The 10454-nt window shown below is 49.6% G+C and overlaps 1 protein-coding gene across 1 annotated transcript; it reads right to left on the bottom strand.

Moving 5' to 3' along the window:
- Positions 1 to 2785: 2785 nt before the first annotated feature.
- CPLANE2 (ciliogenesis and planar polarity effector 2) lies at positions 2786 to 8580 on the bottom strand. Its single transcript, XM_043993848.1, is given in 7 exon segments — positions 2786 to 4058; positions 4061 to 4203; positions 5043 to 5179; positions 5811 to 5935; positions 6287 to 6439; positions 7692 to 7851; positions 8485 to 8580. Coding segments are annotated over 7 exon segments (930 nt in total). The 3' UTR covers positions 2786 to 3942.
- Positions 8581 to 10454: the final 1874 nt, after the last annotated feature.

The following is a 10454-nucleotide window of genomic DNA, read 5'->3' as shown; positions in this document are numbered from 1 at the left end:
TGAGATAGTCCGTCTAATGGAAGGGAAGGCACCGCAGAACCTGTCAGGGCTCAGTTGTACCATATACTGGGTGACCTTGAACAAATTGTTTTCTTTCTCTAAGCCTCAGTTTCCTTCCCTGTAAAGTGAGGTGGTTGCAAAAAGGCAAGTTCAGGTTTGATGTTGGGAGAGACTTCTTCCTAAAAATCATTCAGTAGTGGGGGCAGCTAGGTGGCACAGTGGATAAGCCACCAGCCCTGGATTCAGAAGTACCTGAGTTCAAATCCGACCTCAGACACTTGACTAGCTGTGTGACCCTGGGCAAGTCACTTAACCCTCATTGCCCCACAAAAAGACAAAAAACAAACAAACAAAAAAATCATTCAGTTGTGTCCAGCTTTTCATGACCCGACTGGGGGTCTTCTTGGCAGAGATGCTGGAGTGGTTCACCATTTCCTTCTCTGGCTCATTTTACAGATGAGGAAACTGAGGCCAGCAGGGTGCCCAGAGTCACACAGGTAGGGAGTGTCTGAGGCTGAATTTGAACTCAGGTCCTCCTGACTCCAGGCCTGGCACCCTATCCACAGCATCACCCAGCTGCCCCAACAACTAAAGCTGTCCAAAAGTGGAATGGACTGCCTGAGAAGATGGTGGGTTCCCCTTTGTTGGAAGTCTTTCATCAGAGGTTGGGTGGCTATGCATCATGCTAACATAGAGATTCACTTTGGTATGGGTTGAACTAGCTGGCCACTAAAGTCCTTTCCTGGGCATCGAGGTAGCACCATCGTGCACAGAGCACTAGGCCTGGAGGCAGGATGATTCATCTTCCTGAATTCAAATCTGGCCTCAGACACTAGCTGTGTGACCCTGGGCAAGTCATTTCACCCTGTTTGCCTTAATCCACTGGAGAAGGAAACTACTGGCAAACCACTCTGGTATCTTTGCCGAGAAAACCCTAAATGGGGTCACTAAGAGTCAGACATGACAGACAGAAATGACAAAGTCCTTCCCAACTCTAAATTCCACAAGTAGTTGGGTTCTAAGGGGGGTGAGGGGTGGGGTCCTAGCTCTAAAGTTCTTTGCTCTACGGGCCCTTCCAGCTCTCACATTCTATGTTCTAAGGGCTCCTACACATGTGTACTACACATACCTTTGAAGAGACTAGGGCATTTGGGGGGTCTTTGGGGGAAGGTAGAGTTAGAAGAGGAGGCAAAGCCTAAGAGGAAGACACAGCCCCCGCCTCGGTCCTCCAGTTAGCTGGGGCTCCAGGTACTCCCAAAGGGCATAGCCCATATCACTCCTGTTCCAATGTCCCAGCCTAGAGGAGAGATCCCTCACCCTATAAAACGGGAGGAAAAGGGTGGTGTGGTCCAGTAGCAGGGCATCCCTGATAAGACCAGACACCCCTTCCTAGAGGTGGCTGAGCACCCAAAGGAGGCTGGGCCACCAGAGAGGGCCTGTCAGAAGGTCACAGGTATTGGTTTACATCTGCATAGGGGGGCACTTGGTTTGGAAATGGAGAGGATGACCTGAGGGCCCAAGATGGAGATTCTTTGTCCTGGCTCTGTGACATTGAAGAGCGGTTTCCCATCATCCCCAGAGAGAGAAAAAGCAAAGAATCCGGTGAAGTGGCTAATGACTGGTCCTCCCCAAACATCAGGAGGCAGGGGGTCAGAGGCTTTGTCGCTACTAAGTTTCCCTATCTCAGGACCATCTATTTAGAGTCAGAGGAGAACCTGAAGAGATTTGAGTCTGATCCCCTCACTCTGCAGATGAGGAAACTGGGGCCCAGCTAGGCTGTGCTCCCCAGGGTCTCACAGAGCTGGGAAGTAACCCCAGAATCCTTTGGTCCAAACCTTGTGCTTTTTCCCCACCTGCACTCACACCCCTACTATGCTTTAAAAGCACTTGGCTCACAACATGGGCTACCTTAGGACAGTCACTAATCCAAGTGTTACCATCCCATTTCACAGAAAAAGAAACTGAAGCCCAGAGAGGAGCAAGATCCTGTCACCAGGATCAGAACCTTCAAACCCAGGTTTCCCAACTATAATCCCAGAGCAGCTTCCTCCACGCCAGCTACCTCCCTTTTAAGTACAGTTTCTGCCATCTGCATTTGCTCAGCTATTAGGAAAATTACGGGGGCAGAACTGCGGGCCATGCAGGGCCCCTCCCTCCCAAGTTTGCAGCATTAGCTTGATTGCCCCTGGAGGGGAGGCCTATTAAACACAGAGAACTGAATGAAGACTTGGGGAGAGGAAGGGAGGAAACATCTCCGTGATGGTGGGAAAGCTCAGGACTCCACCACCTTGGGATCCCTCCACCATGCCCCAGCTCGGGCCAGGCTTAGCCCTCTCGGGGAAGTTGCTGTCCAGTCCTGCTGGACCTGTTAGTTTCTGAGGCCTAGAGAGGGTCAGAGCACAGGGGTTCCTGCCTGATATCACCATGGGGGCCTACAACCCTCCTCCACAATGGCCTCCAAATCAGGGGTTCTTAACCCTACATTTGTCATGGATCCCTTCTTGGGATAATGTTTTTATTTTTATTTTTGCAGTGCAATGAGGTTTAAGTGACTTGCCCAGGGTCACCCAGCTAGTAAGTGTAAAGTGTCTGAGGCTAAATTCGAACTCAGGTCCTCCTGAATCCAAGTCTGGTGCTTTATCTACTGTGCCACCTAGTGTCCCCCTGAGATAATGTTCTTAAATGCACAAAATAAACTCCAGAGAATTACAAAGGAAACCGATTCTACTTGAATAGTTATCAAATATGTATATTTTTATATATATAATATATATAGATTCGTATCTAAAACAAGTTTCCACAGCCCAGGCCAGGAACTCCAGTCCTAAATACTTGTGGACTGACTGACGCTCAGCCAGAAATGCTGCTTCCTGAATTGTTTGTCTCAGTGGTTTCAGAACCAAGGCCCTACTGAGCCCTAAAAGGAAAAGACCCCAACAGGGAGCCTGGAAGAATTCTAGTTTAAGAAGGAAATCAGGAAGCCATGTAGGCCAACCCATCCTGGACAGTCTTCCCTCCCCACCCCACCCCCATCTTCTTCTCTCCATCCCTCTAGTCCAGGAGAGGACAAGAGCCAGAGAGGAAGAAGGGATACTACAGCAGCTGGGGCCTTGAGAGCATATAAATGAAGAGTCTGATGGACTGCTCTGTAACTCAGCTGATGTCAGGCAGACGCTCGATGGCGCAGTATGGACTCAAACTCAAGTCTTCTGAGTCCAAGTCCAGGGTTCTTTCTTCTGAATCAGGACCCTAGTTCTCCATGGGCTAGTCTGGGACTATAATATCTTCACTAACGTCAAGGAGCCACCGGCCAAGATGCCAGAGTTGGCTTGTTGTCCAAAACATCTTCTCTCAGGGTCCAGCTGCCCTGGTACTCTCTGGCTCTGCCCCCTTTTCCTCCATACTGGCTCCGAGGTGAGAGGATCTGCCCGTGGGGGTCGGGGAGGGCCCTCCCCACCTCCTCACCCCCCAGGGGAGGCCATGGGCTAGAGAGCCAGGAATGAACTCAGGGACCCTCTCATCCATCTGACAGAGGAGAACAGTGAGTCCCAGAGGGCTAGAGTTAAAAGCCAGGTCTTCGGCTCCAAATTCATTCTTCCTTGCTTTAGCCCAGACAGACAGTCCTGGACAGTCGAGCCAGACCAGGTATTATCATACTTCCCATTTCCATTGTGATTTAAAGCCTGCAAAATACAGGCCCTGGTGGGGGGGGAGGGGTGGCATGTAAGTATGTTTCCATTTTACAGATTAGAGAATTAAGTCAGGAATCAAAGTGAAGTGACTGGCTCAAGGCCACACTAGGAAGAGTCAAAGCTGGGTCTGAACCCAGATCTTCAGCCCTGCTGTATTCTTTGCATTCCACTGGATTACAAGCAGACAGGGATGCCAACTCCAAGTTGTCCTACTTCCGGGACCCTCCTCCTAGGTTAGACTCCCCCCTCCTCAGCCCTGCCCTCCATCTGGGGAGTTTTCCTGGGGACCAGGGATCAGCCCAGCTGCCACCTGGTCCTGGTGCCACAAGTACTCTGCCAGGCCATTGAGGACATGAGCCACATCGCCAGCCCTGCCCGCCCATCCAGAGTGCGCCCATCAGCCAAGCGACGCCCAGGAACGCTCTTCACACGCAGCAAGGGCAGTTCCCAAGCCTGGCGGAAGGCTGTGAGGTCACGCTCAGGAACGTCGGTGTGCATATATTGGTCAAACCTGGGGAAGAAGGTGGTCAAGGAAATCCCAGTGTCCCCTGCTGCCCCCCAGCCCCTTCTGGATGACCTGAGCACCTGCCCACAAGCCTTCTCTTCCAGCAAACTCAACCTCCTTCACCTCCCTCTGGGAGGGTCCCAGGACTGAAGGCCAGCACTGACTCAGTCCCAACCTCCCCCAGGACATCCCAGATCCAGGAGCCCTATGCCTCATCCCACAAGAACCCTGTCCTGCCTTGCCCAGGTTCACCTCATTTTGAACCTGGAAAGGGCACAGCACCCGGGTGCAGATTTTTCTCCAGGATCCTGGCTGATGTCCCCTCAAAGAACTAGAGTCTCAGAAAGAGGAGGAACATCAAGGTTCACGGAGTCCACCCACTACCTGAGCAGGACTTAAAACTAGGTCTTCTTGACTCTGAAGTCAACTCTATCCACTGAGCCACACACTTGCCTCTCTCTCTCTCTCTCTCTCTCTCTCTCTCTCTCTCTCTCTTTCTCTCTCTTTTTTTTTTTTTTGCGGGGCAATGAGGGTTAAGTGACTTGCCCACAGTCACACAGCTAGTGTCAAGCGTCTGAAGCTGGCTTTGAACTCAGGTCCTGAATCCAGGGCCAGTGCTTTATCCACTGTGCCACCTAGCTGCCCCCCTTGCCTCTCTCTTTTACAGGCCACTCAAAGCCCCAGGTCTTTTTCTCTCCTGACCCAAAGGTACAGAGGCAAATCTTGTTGGAGCTGGGAAACAGATACCCACAGATAGAACAACCCAGCCACATGTGCAATGGGTCACACCCAGAGAGATGTCCCCTTCTGCTGGGGTCCCCAGACGATAAAAGCCATAAGGATACTTAGAACCAATCACCATCTTGACAGTGTTGGGGACGTCTCCAGCAACCCGGGAAAGCTGAGCTGGGAGGTCTTCAAAGGAAGAACGGTCAGTGAAAGAGAAGAGGAAAAGGAAGGCATCTGTTTTCTCCTTGCAGGCCTAGATCAGAGGATCCTAGATTTAGAGCTGGCAAAGACCTTAGAGGTCATTGAGTGCAATCCTTTCATGTTACAGATGAAGAAACTGAGGCCCAAAGAGGTGAAGTGATGAGCCCAGGGGCCACAAAGCTAGTCCGTGTCCATGTTAGGATGTGAACCCAGGCCCTTCTGATCCCAAGTTCAGCACTGTATCCACTATACCACACTGCCTCTCAAAAGACGAAGCCTTCTACTCTAGCTCTGGAGAGAGCCTCAGCATATCTCACCCATCAGCCATTGTACCTACTGGGACTTCTCTAGCTATGACTCAGGACATCATGGAACAGTCAGGATACCCTGCCCGGCCCAGTGTCCCTTCCCCAAGAAGCAGGACAAAGACCCTTCAGAGTCAGGAATAAGAACCAAGAATTTTCATCTGCATCCTGTCCAATTCCCACCCAGTTCACCTCTGGGGGACTGGCCTAGCCTCAGCACCTACCTTGGGACAAAAAGCACTGTGCTGAGAAGCACTGGGACAGATGGAAAGTTTAGACACAGCAGTCTTGGCCCTCAAGAGATAACTGAGGTAGAGGGGTGGGGTAGAGAGAACAAGACACAAGCATTCTTAACCCCTCTCTTGCACCTCCACTCACAGGCAGAATGTGATCAAATTTCTTGAGTGCTGCCTCTCCACAGTCCCAGAACTCAAATCGGAAGATGACCACTCGATCGCTGGCCTGCAGTTTGGCCGGCCAGTACACTACTGTTGTCTGGATGCCTGGAGAAAAGAGTTGTTCATCGCCTCCATTCCTCTGTTCTTACCTGGCCCCAGCTCTCGCGTCAGGTCAGGAAGAAGAGACAGAGGACCTGCCCTCAGGGAGCCCCTAGCCTTAGAGGGAGGGATAGCACCCTGCCCTCAGGAAGCATCTAGCCAGAGCATCTGTCACAAGGCATCAACTTAAAACAGATATAGCAACAACTACAAAGTCAAATGTCAATGAATATAAAGGAACAGAGGAGAACCGTCAATATATGAGTCTAAGGGAACAGAGGAGATTTTCTAGCAGAAAGACAGCAGCGTTAGCCCCCTTATTCTAGACCCAAGGCTTCCCATGCCATTACCACTTACCTACTGTTTCATGGTATATCACAGGAACCTCCAGACCTGCCAACTTGGCCACGAGGGCTGTCTTCCCCACCCCACTCTTCCCAGAGACAAAGATCTTGTAGCTTGCAGTGTCAGCAGCCACCTGGGGCGGGAGAACTGGCCTCTCAAGCAGCCCTAGAGTAAGAAGTAATCCCTGCTTCAGATGGTCACCACCTCAAAGCAAAGTCCTTTTCCCAGCTCAGTGACCGTCCAGTGCACCCTCTCCATTTCTCAGGCCCAGAGAGGGAAAGTAACTAGGGGACAATGGAGGAAATGGGACCCAGGACTCCTGGACTTCCATTCCAGGGCTCTCTCAACTGTGCCATGTGCGTGGAATATATGAACGAATTCAACATAAATTTTAATTAATTTAATTTAATTAATGCACCAGATGAGTAAAACATAATCCTTGCAAAGATGGGGACTTTGGACCGGATAATCTCTGTAGCTTCTTCCAAAACCAAGACTTAAGAAAAACCTCAGAGGATGGACATCATCTTTTGTTTGTTTGTTTGTTTGTTTTTTCTGGACAATGAGGGTTGAGTTACTTGCCCAGGGTCACACAGCTAGTGTCAAGTGTCTGAGGCCGGATTTGGACTCAGGTCCTCCTGAATGCAGGGCCAGTGCTTTATCCACTGCGCCACCTAGCTGCCCCCATCATCTTTTTTGATACTACTACTGACTTGTGTGGCTTTCATAGGTAATTTTTCCTCTTTGAAAATCAGTTTCCTCATCTGTAAAAGAGGAGAGTTAAACTAAACAATTTCTAAGGCACATTCCCAACTGACATTGTGTGTTCTAAGGCCCTCCCAGCTCTGACATTCTATACCCTAAGGTCCTTTCTAACTCTGACACTCTATATTCTAAGATCTTCTCCAGCTCCGACACTCTATACTCAAAGGCTCCTTCTGGCTCTCATATTATTTGTTGTAAGGTCCCTTCCAGCTCTGACATCCTATGTTCTAAGATCCCTACAACTTCAACATTCTGCAAAGTAATGATCCTCCCAGCTCCGAACAAGGGTTCTGTTGTGGTGTTCCAAGGTTCCTTCTGGCCCCAATATCCTAAAGCAGCTTCATTTCTCCAACCCGACAAGTAGCCTGTTGCTCAGGCCATCCCTTAAGGCTTTATTTACAGTTGGCAGGGATGATGAATGGGAGGAGGAGATGAAAGATAACAGGAGCTAAGAGACAGATCACTTTCTTTCAAGGAGCCAACAGCTCCAGAAGAGTCACTGAGAGTCAGAACTATAATCCAGTTTATCTAATTCAGCCTCTTCATTTTTCTGAGAAAGAACCCTTAGCCCAGAGCAACCCCCAACCAAAGCTCGGGGGGAACCTCCCTGGCCTCAGCTGGCAGAAAACAAGGGGGTTGAGTCAGCACTCACCAAACACACCTCCGCCGGTTCTTCCGAAGGATAGACGACAGGTGCTCTTTGCCTCCGTGGTCTCGTGCCAATCAGGGACAATCACAGAGCCTGGGGGCTGGGAGCCGGGCCATGGCCGTCCCCCAGATACACCCCTCCCACCACGGGACAGACAACAGGCCTGTGACATTGGTGGAAAGACCTAATGAGAGGCAGTTCTCTAAGTATCCTTTCCCTGTCCCACAAAGAGGAAATATACTGCCTGCCCATGCTCTCACTGCCCCAGAGGGCATCCCCAGGGGGGATACAAAATGCTCCCGGGAGGATGTTTAAATATCCACCATCCAAAGCCCCAGAAGGGCAGTTACGTGCCCGCCACCACTCCTCTCCTCACTGCCCCAAGGGCATTGGCAGAGCTCCCTCTCCTTCTTCTGCCTCAGGGGGAACATTGACAAGACCCTCCCTCCTCTCACTGTCCCAGGAGGACATTGACAAGATCCCTCTACATACACACACACACACACACACACACACACACACACCCCAGGGACGATGACAGGACCCCCTCCTCTCATTGCCCCTCCTTTCTTTGTGGCCCAAAGAGGGGCAATTACCCCGCGCCCCTCTCCCCTACCTGCTCTACGCCCTTCCCTTAAGAGCCCGTGCTCACCGCCTCCCATCAGCTACACAAGCAGGGGCCCCCTTCCACGCGGGGATAAGTACGACCTCATCCGCGCAGGCGTGGCCCCGCCCCGGGATCTGGCTCTCAAAGTCTGAGTACAACTCCAGGAGCTCGTGCTACCCGAAGCTTTACTGTTGCCATGGAGACCGAACTGGCCGCCGGGATCCCACCTCTAAGAGCTACGGGCGTTCTCTCCATGGCAACAAGTGCATTGGTGCGCTTGCGCATAAATGCTCTTCTTCCCAGACCGGAAACTTAGGTCGCGGGGCTTAGCTGTGAGTGCGTAATGAAGTCAGACGCAAACCGGGCGGAAGTAGAGCCCCCGGTGGTCTGGGTGGCCAACCATCAAGAAGCTGGAGCTCTTAAAGAGGCAAGAACGTACCCCAATCTTACCTACCATTGCCGCTGCTGTGGGAATGAGAACTCTCATCTCTAGAAACTGCGGCTGCGCCATTCCAGCCAATCATACCCACCTGGAATTTCTGCTGCTACAAATTCTCCCCTCTTCCCCTAACTCAGTATTAAAAGAAAACTCACCTTCTCTAGGCAGGCTTCCCAGATTAATTCCTTTCGCCTTGCACTGAAATGCAGCCTAAGAGATCATCTGATCAAAGGTTCTTTGCCTGGGGGTCATGACTTTGTGTTTTCACTTTTTTGATAACTGTTATTCAGTCGTGTCCGACACTTTGTGACCCATGGCCAGGACCTCCTGTCATCCATTCTCTTGAATTCTGTCCAAGGTCATGTTTGATGCTTCCATGACACTGTCTATCCATCTCATCCTCTGACCATCCCCTTCTCCATTCGCCTTCAATCTTTACAAACATCAAGATGAGGTCCTGTCTTCTCGTCATGTGACCCAAATATTTAAGCTTCAACGTTAGTATTTGACCTTCCAGAGAATATCCTGAATTAATTTCTTTAAGTATTGACTGATTTGACTTCCTTGCTGTCCAACGGATTCTCAAAAGTCTTCTCCAACGCGACAGTTCAAAAGTGTTGATTCTGTGGGACTCAGCTTTCTTTTCCAACCCTCAAAGCCACGCATTGCTACTGGAAAAACCATAGTTTCGACTATAATGGACCTTTTGGGGCAAGGTGATGCCTCTGCTTTTAGTAAGCAGTTCACATTGGCCTTAGCTGTCCTTCCAAGGAGCAAGTATCTTTTAATTTCATGGCTGCGGTCACATCTACAATGATCTTTGAGCCCAGCAATATAAAATCTGACATTGCTTCCATTTCTTCATTTGCCAGAAAGTGATGGGATCAGTTGCCAAGACCTTAGCTTTTTTAGTTGTTAAGCTTCAAGTCAGCTTTTACACTCTCATCTACCCTCATCAAGAGGCTTCTTAATCTTCTTCACTTTCTACCATTAGAGGGGTAATCATCTGGCATATCTGAGATTGTTGATATTTCTCCCCAGCAACTTTAATTCTAGCTTTTGACATTTCACATTATGTACTCTGCATATAAGTGAAATAAATAAGGTGACAATAAACAGCCTTGTCATACTCCTTTTCCAATCTTAAACGAATCAGTTGTTCCATATTCTGTCTAATTTTTGCTTCTTGGCCTGCATACAGATTCCTCAGGAGACAAAGAAAGATGATCTGGTACTCCCATTTCTTTGAGGACTTGCCGCATTTTGTTCTGATACACACAGTCAGTGGCTTTAGTGTAGTTGTAAAACCAGAAGTAGGTGTTTCCTGGAGCTCCTTGCTTTCTCCATAATCCAATGAAAGATGTTAATTTGGTCTCTAGTTCTCTGCCTCTTTGAAAACCAGCCTGCTCTTCTGGTAATTCTCGGTTCATATATTGCTGAAGCCCAGCTTGCCGAATCTTAACGCATAACCCCTTCCTGGTATGCAAATGAACACAATTGTTCAGTAATTTAAACATTCTTTGTCATTGCCCTTCTTTGGATTGGAACATAAATTGATCTTTTCCAATCCAATTGCCACTGTTGTGTTTTCCAAATTTTGCCCAGCTGTTTATGAGTGTAGCACTTTAACAGCATCATCTTGTAGCATTTTAAATAGATCAGCCGGAAATTCCACCACCTTCAATAGCCTTATTGTTAGCAATGCCTCCAAGATCCACTT

Source organism: Dromiciops gliroides, chromosome 3 (assembly GCF_019393635.1).
Source record: "Dromiciops gliroides isolate mDroGli1 chromosome 3, mDroGli1.pri, whole genome shotgun sequence".
NCBI lineage: Eukaryota > Metazoa > Chordata > Mammalia > Microbiotheria > Microbiotheriidae > Dromiciops > Dromiciops gliroides.
This window is presented reverse-complemented; position numbering and strand designations above follow the sequence as displayed.